Below are 17765 nucleotides of genomic sequence, written 5' to 3' on the forward strand. Positions count from 1 at the left end.
GACAGAAAAACCCACACAGTCATTCACTCTTCACAACACACACACGCACACACCCTGAGGGCAGAATGTCTGTGCCACCAGTCAGTTGTGTGCTCCCGTGACTGAATTCGCCCCCGTGGGGAGACCCCTTGCCCTGGGCACTGACACGTTCACTTAGCACTCAAACCGCAAAACTTGCCCCTCCGCATGCTCTCTCACGCACACGCACACACACACACACACATAAACACGCACGCGCACACACACATGCAAGCTTGCCAAAAATACCTGAGAGGAGAAGGAGAGAGAGGATGGTTTGAATGAAACACGGATGTGCTCTGAAAAAACAACGATTTAAAAGGAGGCAGAGGAGGAGAAGGGGTCTTGTTGTCCTTTTAAATGTTGCATGCCAGCATCCAATTGATGCTCCTCTCCGACACACCAAACGTCTTTGTCCTCTGGTGCACGCACCACTTCTATGGCTCCCCTTGTGAGTTGTCCGTCTCTTTTTCACTCAGCGCCTTGATTGACTCCATTAGCGTGCTGGCCCGCCGCCAAAAGCGGTTTAAAACATTCATTTTTGGAGACACACTCACACACAACACTGGTTCAATTCATCTGGCAGCAGCGATTCTATTATATATAGGGTTAATAAATATCTATTACAAAAGGGCTTATTATAAAATCAACATGCTATATGCAAAACATGCACAATGCCTCAGGGTGTATGTCAGTGATTTGTGTGTGTGTGTGTGTGTGTGTGTGTGTGTGTGTATGTGTGTATGTGTCGGTCTCTGTCTGTATATTCGGTCAATAAACACTAACACTGAATCCTCCACCTCTAACTGTCACTGAACCTCCAGCACGTGTCTACACCTAACAGGTACCGAGGCTCCTCTGTGTTCGAGCGTGTGTGTGTGTGTGTGTGTGTGTGTGTGTCTGTGTGTGTGTGTCTGTGTTTTGTGACCCCCTCCACAATCCGTGTTACCACCACAATGCCTCTGTGCTCCATCAATTAAACATGGGGCTATTACCTCTCGCCTGATGTGAAACATTTAGGAAGGGTGGAGTGGGTGCAGGCAGGCAGGCAGGATGGGGTGAGGGGGGGCATCAGAGTAGGGTGGGGACATTTTCTGGCTGGTTGGTGTCTTGCCAGGATGAGAGACATGTTTAATTTATGCGATGCCTTTTTAGCTCCCTTACTGTCTGCGTGTGTCTTCATTGTCTCATGTGCTGAGGGTGGAGGTGGACTGCTTTGCAGACAACACACGTAAAAAGATCTAATTTTCCCCAGTTTGACAGCTCCTCTCCTTTGAAAATCACTCCACCTCTCTTTGCCTCCTTAATCTCTGCATAACCTTCCACTTCCTCCACGAATTCCCTCTTCCTCGCGTTTGTCCCACGATCCTGCCTCCTCCGCCTCCTCCTCCTCCTCCTCCTCTTCTTCCGAAAAACAACTGCCCACTCCCTCCCTCTCCTCCTCATCTTCCTGCCTTCTCCTCTCACTCGTCCACCTCCGCCTCTTCAGCTACAGCTGCCGTGACCCATCTGGCTCATCAAAACACCAGAAAGTGGGTCACTGTCACGAACACGGACCCCTCACACACACACACACACACACACACACACACACACACACACACACACACACTCACAGTACCCCCACCCATGTCCATACACTCACCAAAACATGCATTCCGTGACCAAAAACTGACCCAACAGGCATGCAGCATGCAACACACACACACTGTCTACGTACGTATACAGCAAATGGCAAACACACAGTACTGAATTAGTTTTCAAATCCCAAATCACATTCCAATGTGACAAAACATCTTTTTGTAGTAGAGAACAGGAAATATATTTGATAGAAACTATATTTTAAGAATTTTCAAAGATTCTTGATAACAAATGCAGGCACTTAAAGACAATATTTCCTTTTATTTTGTTCTTTGTGTTACTTCTATATGGAAGCCAACATTTCCAGTGTTTCTTTGTGGATTTCTTAACAAAAATCTCTCTTTGGCATTTGAACTACATTTTTTTGGGAGTGGGGTACTTATCAGCCACAGCGACCTGGCCAAAATCTGATAAAAATCATTTGTCCCCTTAATCTTATTTGTCAGATAAGTAGAATGTCAAAGCCTTTAATGAAGGAGAGATGTTGTGCAGACTGTACACAGCAGGCAGAAATAGAGAACTGGGGACCAGAGCAGATCTTCACAAACAGACAGACTAAACAATTTATTTCCACTAATCCTCAGTACATGAAAAACCCTGAATGCCTTTGTGTGATTCACAAGGGGAGGCTAGAAAAACTACAACCCACACCAACAATTACATTCATAGAAGCACGGCTGAGTAAACATTGAAATCTGTTATGAGATGTTATGGAGGGGTACAAGGCATTTAGGCCTTTTTTTGGGTGCCTGAAGGATTAGAGGCATTAGGATTAGGTTTAATCAAGTGATATTGGTGGGTGGCGGATTTATAGAGGAAAAACAAAGGCAGGAGAGCATCCTCGTATCGTACCTGGATCCTTCTGAACTCTCTCTCTCTCTCTCTCTGTCTCTCTCTCTCTCTGTCTCTCTGTCTCTCTCTTTCAATCTAGCAAATGCGTTCTTCTTTCTTTCTGCTTAGCTCCTTCCTCTCAATCTGTCTGTGAAATCACACACACGAGAGAGATCACGCAAGCATTTAAGAAGGGATTAGGTAGTTAAGGGACTTATCCATGTTTTTTTCCCACTAATTTTCCTAAATAATTTTCTTTTTTCGGCTGTGACAGTGTGTGAGAGCTTGTGGAGTGCGTGCGTGCGTGTGCGAGTCCTACAAAAAACCCTGTCCAGCTGTGCTCTTCTGTTTGCGTGTCAAAACGAGAATGTTTTTTTGTGAGCTTTTGTCACTTCATGTGCGCATGTGAGAGCTTTTGGTGTTTTTTTTGTTGAATTTTTTCCCCCTTTTTGCTTTTTTGTGTGTGCGTGATTATGTCTGGCCGCATGTGTCTAGTGTATGTATGCGTGTGCTCCAGATTGTGTGTGTGTGTGTGTGTGTGTATGTATGTGAGATCGAGACAGCGCTTCGTGACTGCGGCTTTGTTGATTTTTGCGACGGTAAAGACCCCCCGTGGTGCTCAGTGTAGCGAGAACCAACACTGAGATTCCACTCATCTGGACTCCATGGCGCACCCCACATCACATGACAAGTGTCTGTGAGTTCATAAACTCACACACACACACACACACACACACACACATACACTTAGAGTGTAGCAGTGGGCATGTGTGTAGAAATATTTACAGTATGTGTATGTATAACCTCCTTGACCACGGCATGGTGTGCGTTTCTTCCTGTTAATCTGTGTTTGTACGTGTGTGTGTGTGTGTGTGTGTGTGTGTGTGTGTGTGTGTGTGTGTGTGTGTGTGTGTGTGTGTGTGTGTGTGTGTGTGTTTGTGTGTGTGTGTGTGTGTGTGTGTGTGTGTGTGTGTGTGTGTGTGTGTGTGTGCGTGTAGGAGGGAATAGGGTGGGGTAGTAGCGGTCACAAGGGATAGAGGGAAGTGCAAACGGGGGGGGAGCAGAAGCGTGCAAATAGCGGAGAGGAGAAAGGAGAGGGGAAGACAGATCAGGGACACACTGTACTGTGATGGATGAATCAACGTGTGTGTGAGAGATGGTCAGAGTCTGGGTTGTGTGTCTGTGTGTCTGTATGGACGAGTAGCACTGAGGAATCCACAGTCATATGCACAGATGTGCACACGCAGGCAGCAGACGCTGGAGTGATCAGCAACACTCTCTACAAAAGTCAGGACAAAGTCAACAGAGCAGACAGCCAACTGCTGGACGGGGTGATTGGGCCAGAGCGATAGTAAAGAAAAATATGTACAGTAATAAAAATGAGAGCTTGGAAGGGGTATTATCCAGGGTTGCATGTTTGTCGCTTGGCTGGCTGTTCTCCCGTTTGCATATCTTCTCTCTCCTTGCCTTCCCTTCCCCGTCTGCCTGGCCGCCCACCTCACATGCTCCTTTGCGTGAAAGCAGAGAATGGGCAGTGGCAGGGAAAGAAATCACCTATGGCTGCCTCGACCGGCACTCGGCCACGCATCACATCACATCCAAACGCGGGGTGAGACACGGCATGGCACGGCATGGCACACAACAACAACATACAACTAGCCTGAAGAGCAGACAGCATATATAGGTCTGGCTGCACTATATTCATTCTGTTCTGTGTCTGTGTGTGTGTATTTCTATTTTTATTTTTATTAAGGTTATAGCTAAGCTTCAAGAACCGACTGCGTCTACTACAGTGCATTTAACAGTCTCCAAATCAGGGACACTGGAAAGTCTCATCTACCACTGAGCACAAGACAAAAACTAACATTCGCAGTATCAGTTGTACAACTTCACTTCAGTATAGAAGACCTAGAGCTGGTTAGGAATTTACTTTTTTTTTCTAAATATTTTTGAAGTGGTAGTTAGTAAAGCAGTAAGACGACAACGTCACGTAAAAACAGTAAATACAAATAAAAGAGGATGACATTGCGGTAAAGCAAATAAATGAATACAAATATAAAAGACGGTTGTAAGGACAATAAATAAATAACAAAACATCCTCAAATTCTCACATCACAAACAAACAGAAAAAAAGCAGGCCTCCTCTATGGCCCAAAACTGAACTAAATGTGTTTTATGTATGTACTGTATACAAACAATTATTTGAAGCACTTAGACCTGCACTGTATGCAGTTGTAGTAGTAGTAGTAGTAGTAGTAGTAGTAGTAGTAGTAGCAGTAGTAGTAGTAGTAGTAGTAGTAGTAGTGGTAGTGGTGGTGGTAGTATTAGGCAATTATGTTAGAGGTTGTTACAGCCTTTGTTGAAACAGTGATGTCCTGTTTACATTCTTGTTTGGGTCGTGGTACAGCTAAATCCTATCAACCAATTTACACTAGCTCTAAGTTTTAATGGTGCAACCCCACTGAGATAATCACTTGTCTGAAAACAGGCGTTCGTGCTTCCTGCTGCACTATGTGCTCCTCAGCCAGAGGGATATAATGTTACAGCAGCTCTGCAACAGCTCACTAACAATGTATGCAGAGGATTAAGGATCCCAAACCCTACATTTGATGTTTTTCAACCATTTTAACCTATAGATTGTTTACTTTCCAGACTTCAATAAACTTTATCAGCCCCATCGTAAAATAATGTAACTGTTTTTGATTTTAAAGTTGACCAGTGTTTAATGTTTTTAAAGAGTATATTCTGGACCATCAATATTGTGTTTATATTACATTACATTAAATTATTAAATGATATATATTTTTTTTTTACTTTCTCATGGCCCAGGTTTGAAACACAGACTTGAGTGCAGACGTCGGGGGTGAAGGAAGGACAGCAGGGCAGTCAGTGTAAAAAAAAAAAGGAGCCAGAGAGAGAGAAGGGGGTGGGGGTGGGGGGTATAGTCTGTTACATTAATCATAGTTAGCAGACAACACATGTGCTTCCGTTAGCCCCACTAGACCACGCATCACAACACGCAGCTCGGCACAACATGGCACGGCACACTAAGCCAAGAGAGGCCAGAGGAGGTAACACCGGCTGAACTATGAGCATGTGTCTGCCTGCCTGTCTATCTCTGCGTGTTAGATTTTTTTTTTTCCCTCCATCGCTGTTGAGTCTGCGAATAACAAGCATACCCCTCCTTCAATCTTATTCTACTTTTATATGCTTATATTTGCAGTTCTAAACCAGGTGGAAGTAGATGACATTCTGTCTCACTAGATGAAAGTCAGCGTAGCGGAGAAAGCCGCAACCTCATTTAACCTTCTTGAGCAAGAGGAAACAAGCGCAATCACCTGCGGTGTTTAACTCTGCGCTGAATCGGACACGTGAATGGATGAATGACTAAAACAGGGAGCTCTACATCACCAAAGGCCAGCGAGGCAGAATGTTTAAGATGAAGTAACTTCTACGAGAATATCAAAACCTCATCTTTTACCTTCCTGTTCTATCCACTTTACGGCGACGTGCCTCTCCCTCCGTTACAGAGGTTTCCAAGAATTTATATCAGCAACCACAAACCAGGACAGGACTAGCTGTCTACCGACATTGAAAAAGCATAAGTTGTGAAAGCAGTAGTAACCGTGATGGTCAGAAATGACGGTAGTCAATGAAATAAATAATGGTGTGTGAAGTTGTAGGAAACGAAATTTTTCCACCCTTCAAAAAGTGAGACGTGTACCTCTTGCTAAAACAGCTTTGTGAATATCATGGATAATGGTCCACTGAGGCTACTGTCAATGAGTAATTTCTTCCTGTTTTGGAAGTGAATTTCTCTCTATAGCCGTTTCCATGAACTCTGGAAAATTCGGAACATTGGATCAGGGGACATTTTTCAGAGTTTGTTGTTCACATATCAGGAACACAGCAGGAGAATGTCTGGGTCAGACGCGTTCACGACAGCAGGAAGGTTTCCAGAACATTCAGACGAGGAGGGAGTGGCGCCTGGGTAGAGTCACAATTTTCAGGAGATGAAATTTTACGAGCCGGCAGGAGAAGTACACCGCAAAATGTACGGTGTAACATTTGCAGACTTCCAGTGCATGTCTGAAAGCAGCGTATGTGACTGTTAAAGATTTTTAAATTATTTAATGTTCAATCAAACTCAGTTGTGCAGTTTCATCGCATACACCGGTGTGCGAGAACTATTAATTAATAATGTTTTTGAGTTATTGCTGTTGATTCAGGGATCTGAATCGGTCCGAACACTTAATTAATTAGTTTCATTCAAAAAAAAAACTTCCATAGTGGCTGGCACGGAAGCTGCTTCATAAAAGCAACAGTGACCTTGTTATGACCTGTGGATTAACATGCAATATTGTCACTTTGTATTACCAGGCCCCAGACAACACCCGTGACAATAATGCACAATAATCCCCCCGCTGTCTCTCAGTCATTATACTGCAGATCAGCATTCACCTGATGAAACCTCCCCCCCTCGCCTAATCTCTCTCTCTCATTCCCCGTGATTTAAGAAAACAGCCTGAAAAAGGGGGCAGGAAAGGTAAGGGTGGAACAGGAACAACAGCCAAAGAGGAGGAAGAAGGAGGAGGAGGATGGGAGCAGGTCTGAGATACACTGATTAGAGTGAACAGACAACACATGTGCTACCACTATCCAGCGACCTCCTGAGGTCTGAGGAGAAGGGAAGGGTGTGTCTGGTTTGAAACTATCCATTATTTAAGGAGGGGAAACTGAAGGAATGAGAGGGAGAGAAAGTGAGACAGGAAAAGAAAGAAGAGAGAAATGGGTAGCGCAGTGTGGCTCCCTGGGACATGTGGCCCGTCTCTCCCCTCCACTTTTCCTCTAGAAGATTTTGCCATGCTCGCATTAATAATGGATGGAGGGAGGCAGGGGAAGAGCAAGAGCAGTTGAGAGCCCTCGGTCAACAGTCAGGCTCACGGAAAGACACAACGGAGGCGGTTCAGGATTACGCTTTACACTAAAGAGATAAACGGAGAGGGAAGGGAAGACGTCTTCAGAATCAGGCATGGCAGTCGTCGGCGAAATGGGAGATTCTTCAAGACGTTTGGCGAGAATATTTCGGTGTTTCCACTTCTGCAACTGGGCCTCCGGTGAGGTGTCCAAAAGAACACAGTGTACTACAGTGTATATCAGACTATACAGACTATATGAGAATGGTGTGTTACAGAGTTTGTCTCCCTTTCCGTTGCCCTGCTGCCACAAGATTGCCCCATTGATCTAACGCAATGACAAGCCCCAATCAAACTTAACCATGACCTAACTTTAGTTTTGCTCTACATTTATTACATCACACTTGCTTCACCTGTTCTTCAACCGAAACCTGAAATACAGAGATTTCATCACATCCCTTAAATTCTCACATCAAATCTATTTGAAAATCTATCACACTCAAAAATATGCCACCTCGCTCACTGTAAATTCTGTGGAGATTTTCCTGCTGCGTTCTCACATTGGCTCACTTGGATATTCGCTGAAAATTTTACTAGGGGGGCTGGCGGGAAATGTTCCGGGAATATGTCTGGAACAACATTTGCGGACATTTGCGTTCTCACATTCAGCCCCTGTATGTGAGAAGTTCAGGAATATGTCTGGACTTCCGTGCATGTCTGAAAACAGTCTCTTTTGTACCTGTCCTGCATGTCAACATGCAGAGGGCAGTGTGGTCACAGCGTGGACTCTGATCACATCGGCAGCTCTTACATGTGGAACTGTGACTGTACAACACGAGTAACGTGTGACGGCGTCTTGCCTGCAGGGCGGGGACAGCAAACAGTTTAACTGACGTAAAAGTGGAGCTCCACAACAGGTGTTGAGGTGTGAATGGAGCAAATAACTCTCGTGTATAATGCAAAGCGGATGCAGCTATCTGATCTTTATGGATTGTTGCATTAAGGTGTATTTAAATTGTAATTGTTCTACCTACACTGCCTGCACACTTCCTGTGCAGACACAGGACTGAAGCTGCCGCTCTTCTAATGTGCGGCTAATGCTACTCAGCCTACGCAGACATTGTGTTACCTTGACGCCTAAATAAAACAAGAGCACACGCACATAATGCTTGAACTCCTACCTACAGTCTACACTTTTCAGACAGCTGTCAGCCAGGGAGCCAGACCAGTCAGTACTACACACACTCTGCGGCTGTGACTCAGTCCAGTGCCTCTGCTCTGTCAGCTTTCCACCTAGAGCCACAAGTAGGTCGTATAGAAAGAGAGAGAGAGTAAGAGGGAGGAGAGGGTACGATGTTGCTGAGACTCTGGAGTAGGGACGGCAGCCTCAGGCTGCAACACACTATAATGTCAATGTACTGGCTAACAAAACTGAGTACCTCCTCAATTATAAATGAAACTAGAGTCAGACAGGTAGTGAATGCATGCCATGGCGTGCAGTGTGTGTGTGTGTGTGTGTGTGTGTGTGTGTGTGTGTGTGTGTCAGTGTGTGTGTGTGTGTGTGCGTGCATGTGTGTGTGTGTTATTGGTTTTCCTGGTCTTATTCTGGTCATTGATTCTGCCTCTCTGAGGAAAATGAAACAGATCATCTTTCACTTATCTCTCTTGCAAATTCGCACAGTCGGCTCCCTATTCTCTCTCTCTCTCTCCACCCCTCCCCCCCCCCCCCCCGTGCTCTCCACTCACTCTCTAATTATATCTGAAGCGAACGTCTTGTCCTGTTACAATGTGTTTCTGAGCTCTTCACATACCACAGCATTAGAGAAGTTAACAGGGACTATTGTCCCTCCTGTCTCTTTTTCTCCACTTGCTTTTCTTGTTTCTTCCCTCTCTATCTCTCTCTCTCTCTCTATCTGCCTGTGCTACCTGAACGTCTAATCCTGTTACACCGTGTGTTTGAGTTTGTCTCAGACTGAGAAGTGAATGGGTGGTATCAGCACCTCGTGGAGGACAAGAGGTGCTCAGCAGCTGCATAAAAAAGTGGCCATGGTGCACTCTGCCCGGCGCTGCAACTTAAAACGAGGTCATTAGACTTCATTTGGATTGAAACACCGTGTTAGGAGAGAAAAAGCCCATCTTCCGAATAATGAGTGTCACTTTGACACGTTGGAGAAAATATCTGTTAAGTAAGGGAGGAGTGAAATAGCTTTGTTCTGAGTTTTGAGGAGGATATAGACGAAAGGCTTAGTAGCACTGTAGCACAGCGGCACTGCATTAGAACAGCAGGGGCCCTGAAGCAGAGGGCAAACAGGGCTGTCCAGCAGTGCACTGTGTTGTCCCATCACATGGGCGCAAGTACAACATCCACGTGGATTACTTGTAACAGGAACAGTGTATTCTATAGGAGACAATATGTTTCCTTATATCATAACTAAAACGATACTAATACGAATATATCAAAGTATTAACATCACCTCTCACAGTTTGATAAACATGCGGTTAGTTGCGTCAGGAAGGGCATCCAGTGTAAAAACAACAACAACAACAACAACAACAACATCTGGGCAGTGTTTTGCTGTGTGATAAACCTTCACATTAACGGATGTTTTTATCAAACTGCACTTCCTGGATCAAATTTCATCTTCCCACTGGAGCCTCGAGCAACACGCCAATGCAGCCCCCTTGCATTTTTGAATGCAGTACTATTTTTAGTCTGATCACCTGCTTAGAGAAGCATTTTGAGTTGGTTTTCAATCCCAAGACCATTGGTGAAGGGGGGGTGGGGGATGGGGCGGTAAACCTCTTGGGTTCCTGAATGATAAGTGCTAATGTGCCCTTGAGAAAGACAAAGAAAGAGACTGAGGGGAAGTGTGACTGTGTTCACATGACAGAAACTGTGAGGTAGCATGCATTCTCAGCATATTTGAAATAGTCTAAATACAGTCAGAAAAGGTCACCATTAAGCTTAGGGGGGCGGTTGGTTTTGCTCTAAAGAATCAAACCGTTTCCTATCCTCTCATTAATCTCACTGAAGTGATCAAGACGTGAAGTCACCAAGACAAGGTCAAAAAATATACGACCTCATCTGATCACAAGAGCAGCGCAGATTGTTGGTATATGAAAGCAACAGAGAGACCGTGGATTAAAATGGACGTCACAGTTAAAATCCCAGCAGGCAGTGGACAGAGGGAGATCACGAAGACAGGCTGCCGGACCAGTAGCTTCACACGTAATCCTAGTAAAGGATGAAATTATGAAAATAAGTTTCAAATCAACCTGAAAGTTTTTGAAATCGGGGAGACGATTCACACGAAAAGGAAAAGCCACGTTGGTAGTTGGTGGTCTCACACCCTTTGAGATTTTATTCAACTATGCTGTCGTACAATGTATGACTGGGTGTTTTAATGTGTTGTGGTGTTGTGTGTTGTGTTGTCTATACCCACACAATGTGCATGTTGTTGGCATGACAGTTCAAGACTATGTGTTCCTGTGCATGGGTGTATGGGTGGGTGGCACAGTGTGTGTGTGTGTGTGTGTGTGTGTGTGTGTCTGTGTGCGTGTGTGTGTCTGTGTGTGCGTGTGTGTGACCACAGTGCTCTCCTTCTCAGCAGCCCACCACTAAACCTCGGTGCCAGCCCTCTCCCAGCACACCAGGATTAACAGCACTTAAATGGTCCTGTTAGTACACCACCTCCTCGCTGCCTCCCACGCCGCCTGGCGCACATGGCGCTGCCCAGAGCTTTGCGCTCGCAATGCGCCGCCTCTGTTGTTTTTGGTTCTCCACTCACCCCCGGCCACCTAAGCCTCCTCCAATAAATGGTGCTGAAGTGTGCTCAGCAGGGGGCTAAGCCCAGAACATCCTCTATTTCACAGACCTTTCGGAATCCGAGTGGATGGCAGAGGGAGGAGCAGAGGAAGGGAGGGAGGTTTGGCTGAACCAGATGAGCTATGATCAAAATGTCAGTCTCTCCCATATTGTCTCTCTTTCCTTTGCCCTGTGTCTGTTTATAATGTTCTTCTTGTGGAGAAAATCACAAAGAGAAGGAGGGAAACAGATGCAGGCAAACAAACACTGGGGAGAGATGGATGCCCACTACAGAAATCAATGAATAAAATGGATTCCCATTGGAGTCTGTTGGCCAGAGAGTTGGATGGACAAAGGGGTGGATTCGAGAGTGTGTGTGTGTGTGTGTGGGGGGGGGGGGGTTATCTGCACATGGGCATGGAATGGCCACACTCACATAATGCCAGTGGGTGTATTGTTAGTGGCCACCTACTAGCCTAAATGAGAAATTCCAGAAATTACTAGAGAGCAACAGCGAGAGGAACTGAGACAGACAGACAGGAAGAGTGTCACTGATCCACCGAGTAATCTCACTGCCATGCACTTGAAGTGGGACAAACAGAAAGGTTGTAAACAAGTCATATTCATATTTCATATTATAGTCATACTATGATCTTAATGATTTGCAGGGGGCTGAATTATTTACGGCATGACTATGTAGCAGGAAACACACAGCTAAAGCTGAGAGTAACTTTGCTGCTGGCTCAAAAAAATAAGTGACTTTGGAAGTAGGGTTGATAGTATTAACCTTCAGAGGTAAGAATAAAAAAGCAGATGCGCTACAACACAAGCACTAGAGATAGACAGTAAAAGACAGAAAATGATTGCCTTCATTTTTACAGCCTTTTGGAGAGCTGCAGACAGAGCAGTCCCAGAGGAACCGCTCATAACCAGCCCACTGTTCTGTTTAGAAGATTCTGCCTTTTTACTGCAGGGAGATTCTCCTACACCTTGTTTATTGGAGGTAAATCACTGGTTGAAACCACTCAGTTTGTTTTGTACGTGCTCATTATATTTTTGATTTGTGATGATATGAAAACGCCTGGTTTGGATGTGAAAACTGCAAAAAAAAAGGGCATTGAAAATAGAAATTTCCTTTAGCACAGAGAAAACTAGAAGCAGAATGGGGGAAAGATATATTATGACATATTACCTGCTAATTTATATTCATACCATATGGAATATCATATGGAGAATATGCCACAGCCACCTGACCCGGGCGAGGACATGAATGTCGTGCAGTCGTTGCCACGTCATGCGTCCGATGTGCATTCATTTAAAACAGATGGGAGATTAACGGAGGAGACGCTTCATATTTCAAATCATATGGATTCATATGCAGCATATGGAAAGAGTGCAGCGTGAACAAACTCATCGGGACGTAACAAATGCGTTTTTTCAACACATTTGTATTCCTGGGTTGTAAAAAAAAAGATCCCGTTTCTGAACAACATATGCCGTGTCAGTCTGGTCTTTCATTAACATGTTTGAAAGGCAGTGTGTGATGAAAGTGATTATCATACAAGTTCTCCTGAGAGAGGAGGAGTCTCGGTGCTCAGATATAACTAAATCATAAAACAAAATCAGCGAGGTACCTGCCGAGCCTTTTCAGGAGCATGGTTTTTGAATCACCGCCTACCTTTTTTATTTCTTCAGGCAGTGGGTGGATCGGAGGACAGCGATGAACCGTCATCGTTTCCTTCTCCCTCTCCGCCTCCATAGATCTATCCTCGTCTCCTGGAAACAAGCAGAGGACCAGCAGAATTAGCTACACTGGAAATGGTGTGTTATGGATTATCATTTGGTGCTGCAATCGTATTGTTTTCCGTATTTAGTTTAACTAGTTGGTCACGTTATCTACACAAAGAGGGAAAATGTGCAAGCAGATATTTGCGAAACATGTGGAACTGGATGTTTGGCAATTTTACTTTATGAATAATGTATTTGATTAGCGAAGCTTTTGCTGGTTGATTTTGCTGAGCAGGCCTTACATTTTTTGACAAAAATATTGAGCCTTTAAGCGAGAAATGCAAAAATAATAACCACATTGTCCATTTCTATTTTGGTTTGTTTTTGTTGTTTGTTTGTTTGTTTGTTTGAAGTTTCTCAGCTGAACTTTTGAGAGTTGATTTCTGTGTTTCTGTCTTTGATTTCCACATTAGTTACATTCATTTCGCAAAGTCCAACAGTAGCAGCTTCCAGAAAAAAAGTTTGTGTATAAGACAAAACACACATCAGGAATCACTTAAAATAAAATCATGATATCAAAGACATTGTGTTCTACCTGATATTACCCAGGAAAATCTAGTACCACTCTTTTCAGGAAAGTGGGTGGAACTTTTTAAACTGATGAATAGCACCTAGACCCCGAGGTTAATAGAAGGGTAAATCCCTTAGCGTGATGTCCACCATATTAAATCCATTTGCTGTACACTCTGTTCAATAGATTAATCAGTCAAGATTATGGCATTAAGCTTATAGACTGTAGATTATGGCATTTCACGGCTGAGGTTTTTTTGACTTCACAGCCATACATTAGCCTGGCCTTCTATAGGGTAACAGGAGGTTTAACAAGGACCACTTCAGCCCTCAAGTGAGGAAACTTTCATCAAAACAAAGTTCTAATAACCCTTTTTGTGCATGTTGTTAAATAATGATGAAAGTGATCATTTACTTACTTACAATGTGTTCTAGGTATGTCCTGTTGTGTAACAGTGGCCACTGAGGTACAGTCGGCTATGTAACCGTGGGTGCAGCAGGTCGTGCGAAGAGAACAGTTGTGCACGCCCAACCCCAGCCTCTGTTTGTCTATCTGTGTGTGTGCACGCTTACAGGGCAATTATCTATCAGCTCACCATTACTGGGGGGGGGGAAGCATCATGCCAACTCCACAACTTGACCTCAGATTAAATACCTCTGGCTAATTTAGAGATGCCAGAGGTCACTCCTTATCAGATGGGCCCCGGTGCACGGCTGCATGCCAGACATTAAATGCCCTCGCAGACAATCAGAGGGAAATAGAGTGAGAGGAAAAAACACACGGGAAAATGTACAGCGCAGACACACGAGGATTCAGCCACAAGCGCAATGCAAACAAATACAGAGCATGAGAGTCCATGCAAAAACATGCAGGTTTGACTTGATACACTGTCTAAACATTTAAGCACTAGCATGTCAACAAGCTTGTGTACGCTCTCTGTCTCTGTCACACACACACACACACACACCAGTGCAGACACACAAACCCTGCCCAATCAAAGAGCAGGCTTCATGCCCACGCACACTAATAGGCTGATTGCCCCCCTACTGTCTCTAGGCTCTGCACTTTAAACACAGCAGAGATCCTTCGCCGGCTCACACAACACAGATAAATTAGTAACGGCCTGTGACAGCATTAAGCAGGCCTATCCCTTTAGATGGACGCAGATATAAAAAGGGCTGATTTCGCATGACAACTGTTCCCCCGTGACATTTTGTCCGCTTTGGCCCTGATTGAACTATTAATCAGTCTAATGTGAGAGAGGCAAGCTGTCCATAAACTCATCTATTCTGCATGGACGCATGCGTGAGTCGTGACAGCCAGGCAAACATGCACGAACATATAAACTCACGAGGGCCCACAGTTTGGCACGACGACGGACAAGGCACTGAAGGGAGCAAAAAGCATTCAGCCACGAGGGAGGAGAGAACACCAGATGAAGAAATGTCGCTGGAAAGAATTGACATCATTTGATTTTGTTTATCCAGAGGGATAATTGTTTGTTTAGTGAGTTCAGCTGCATGACATCTTGTTAAGATGAGTGAGTGTCCTTCCTTTCTTTTCTACCCAAACTTTAAGTAGCAGTCAGAAAAGAGTTCACTGGCACAATCAAGTATAATATTAATATTCATATAAAATAGAGGCAGCACTCAAATACGATAAAAGAGGACGACTCTTATTCGTCCAGTTCAGTAATACAATTTGACACTGGTCTGGAGTCGTTGGGTCACATGACATGGAAGCTATTGGTAAAAAAACTGCAATTATTTTGTATTATTATATTTATGTAAGACAAATAAATAACGTAAACAATTCAAATAAATATGTTGCATGAAATCAGTTTAGTTCTTTTTCCCCCTCATGATCTTCACTAACATTTTTGAGTCAGCATGACAAACCAATTCAACTGTAATTTATTGACGGTCCCTAAATCAGCTTCCAGCGGTTTAGCGCGGGGCTCTGGGAGGTGAGCTAACCGTCACCCTGCAGCCAAACACCGGGTGGGAAGTCGCGGCTGGGACCGTGAATATCCGTCGAACATCCAACTTCAAACTAACTTCACCGCGGCGGTAAGTTGAAGAGCTAGCATAAACTCATTGACCAAGAATGACACATCGTAAAGTCTCCACATCAGCTCACGGTGTTTTGTGGCCAACATGCAGATTGTTTAGACGCAAACATCGTCCGTTATTATAAGTTCATCATCACATGACGGGCGTTGTCTGAAAAAATGAAGCAAATGAGGCAAAGTCGGTCCGACGACGTGTAAACAAATCAGCGCGCGCTCTGGCCGATAGTTTAGCATCTGCCGCCCACTAAAGTCATAAATGCAACTTTCTGTTTAAACTTCTATCAACTTGAGAGCAGATGGAATCTTTACCTACCCATTATCAATAGTTTCGTTCGGAACTGGGGCCAAAATAATTGCAAAATACTTTTTAACTGGACTTTCCTCCTTCTGTGAGCCACTCTCTGGACGTTGCTATGGCTACGACGTAACACTGGCACCGTGGCACGTAGACGCGGACTTCCTGTCTTACCGGGGGAGAGCACCGGATGTTGTTTTTCTATCAAAATAAAAGTATGATTTATAATTGCATTAGATGTGTGATTATTTATCAGTGTTTTTTCAAGTACTATTCTTAAGTTACATTACTTCCTCTACTCCACTATAGTTGAGATATAAATAATATTTACTCCACTACACTGACTTGAATAAGTAACTACTTACACTGTAAATACACATTTTTAAAATTTAAGGGTGCGGTGAGCACTGTGTTACATATTAAACTACATATACAACAAGACAGTATAAATTGTGGAAATTAGTTCAAACAAATAATATAAGCCAATATTATGATACAGTATTTAATAGTAAAGCACTGACAAGGGGCCTTTCTCCTGTTAATGAGTTCATTTTACTTTTAACATTTTTAAATGCATGTCACAGAGTAGTTTCATAGTGGCGTATTACTATATAATAATAATAATAAATTTCATTTATAGAGCACTTTTCATTGCTAAAACCATAACTATATAATATTAAGGTGAAGGATATGAATACTAGTAGCAACTACAATATATTTTTTTTCAGTTCTTGTGGCAAAATAATACTCTATTGATATTATCTATTTTAATATTTTTGTTACAGAAATTTCTTGAATAAAAACAGTCTAATAAGTAAAAAGAAGAAAACATGGAGATGCCATCACAGCGCTGGACTCCTTTTTATAACTCACTGTCAGTCACTTGTGTGGAAGCTTCTCTTTTTAACCTCATAAGCAACAGTTAATCTTCACTACAATCACCTTGACTGCCCCCAGTCTCGGGGGGGGGGACTTAAGTTGGTAAAGCAAGTCACTTCCATTTTATGCTTCAGGCACCCTAATGCTTCACGAGGCGAGAAGATCCAGGATTGACACGAACACCAAAATGCTGGTGAGAGTACATTTGCAATAAAAAGATTTTACATTTAAAATATTAATATATTTTTTTTATTTGTTAAAATAAAACCATGAATTAGATATTGCATACAAAATGCAGATCGACAGTGCCTTGAAGTCACATTTGCTGAGCTCCGCCTGCATGCGCCTGCATGCACAGGTCACACACTCCATGCTCTGTTTGGGTTGTGTGCATTTAATTCATTGCCTCAGAAGTAATGTGAAATAACGGCCAGACGTTCCCGCAGGGGCTTTTACGGGACCGATCGTTTGGTGGTCATAGATTGTCAACAAATGTTTTTCGACAGCCATTTTGTTTTGTTTTTTTCCATGTAATATCATTGCCCTCATTTTTCTGTGGCTAAGGCAAACCTGTGTCTGACTGTTGCTTAACCTAACAGAGAGAGTGTGTGTGTGTGTGTGTGTGTGTGTGTGAGAGAGAGAGAGAGAGAGAGCGAGAGCAATCTTTGGTATGATTTCATTTGGGACGCATGTCGTGCTATTTATGGACCCGTCAATGAATCGTGCAGACTCAGTCGCTCTGATGCAAATTGCACTCGCCCACTCAAGTCTAGCCTACCTTCCGTGTTTGTCTATCTGCCTCCACAGCAGAAAAAAGAAATTGGTGAACATGACAGAAAGGGGGGAATTGAGAGTGTTGCACTCAGGCAGACACAGTAATCAAACCTCGCACCCCACTGTGCCAAAGAGGGGGAAGACAAGCCCTCTCTCTGTATCTCCCCCCCTCCTCTTTTCTGTCTCACTCCCTCCAACCCTCTCTGAAATCGGTCATATCCTCAAATACCCCCGTG

General features: G+C 43.8%; 1 protein-coding gene across 4 annotated transcripts in view; it reads right to left on the bottom strand.

The window, feature by feature from the left end:
• Positions 1-16039, bottom strand: part of lekr1 (leucine, glutamate and lysine rich 1) — a 64519-nt gene extending 48480 nt beyond the window's left edge. For all 4 annotated transcript variants that reach the window (XM_047335723.1, XM_035623242.2, XM_047335724.1 and 1 more), the window contains exons 1-2: positions 15895-16039; positions 12890-12987 (exon numbers count right to left, since the gene is read on the bottom strand). In XM_047335723.1, the coding sequence (XP_047191679.1) occupies positions 12890-12987; positions 15895-15898 (102 nt within the window). In that variant the 5' untranslated portion in view covers positions 15899-16039. The remainder of the gene's footprint in view (positions 1-12889; positions 12988-15894) is intronic.
• Between the last annotated feature and the right edge of the window lie 1726 nt (positions 16040-17765).

This window comes from Scophthalmus maximus, chromosome 11 (genome assembly GCF_022379125.1).
Source record: "Scophthalmus maximus strain ysfricsl-2021 chromosome 11, ASM2237912v1, whole genome shotgun sequence".
Lineage (NCBI taxonomy): Eukaryota > Metazoa > Chordata > Actinopteri > Pleuronectiformes > Scophthalmidae > Scophthalmus > Scophthalmus maximus.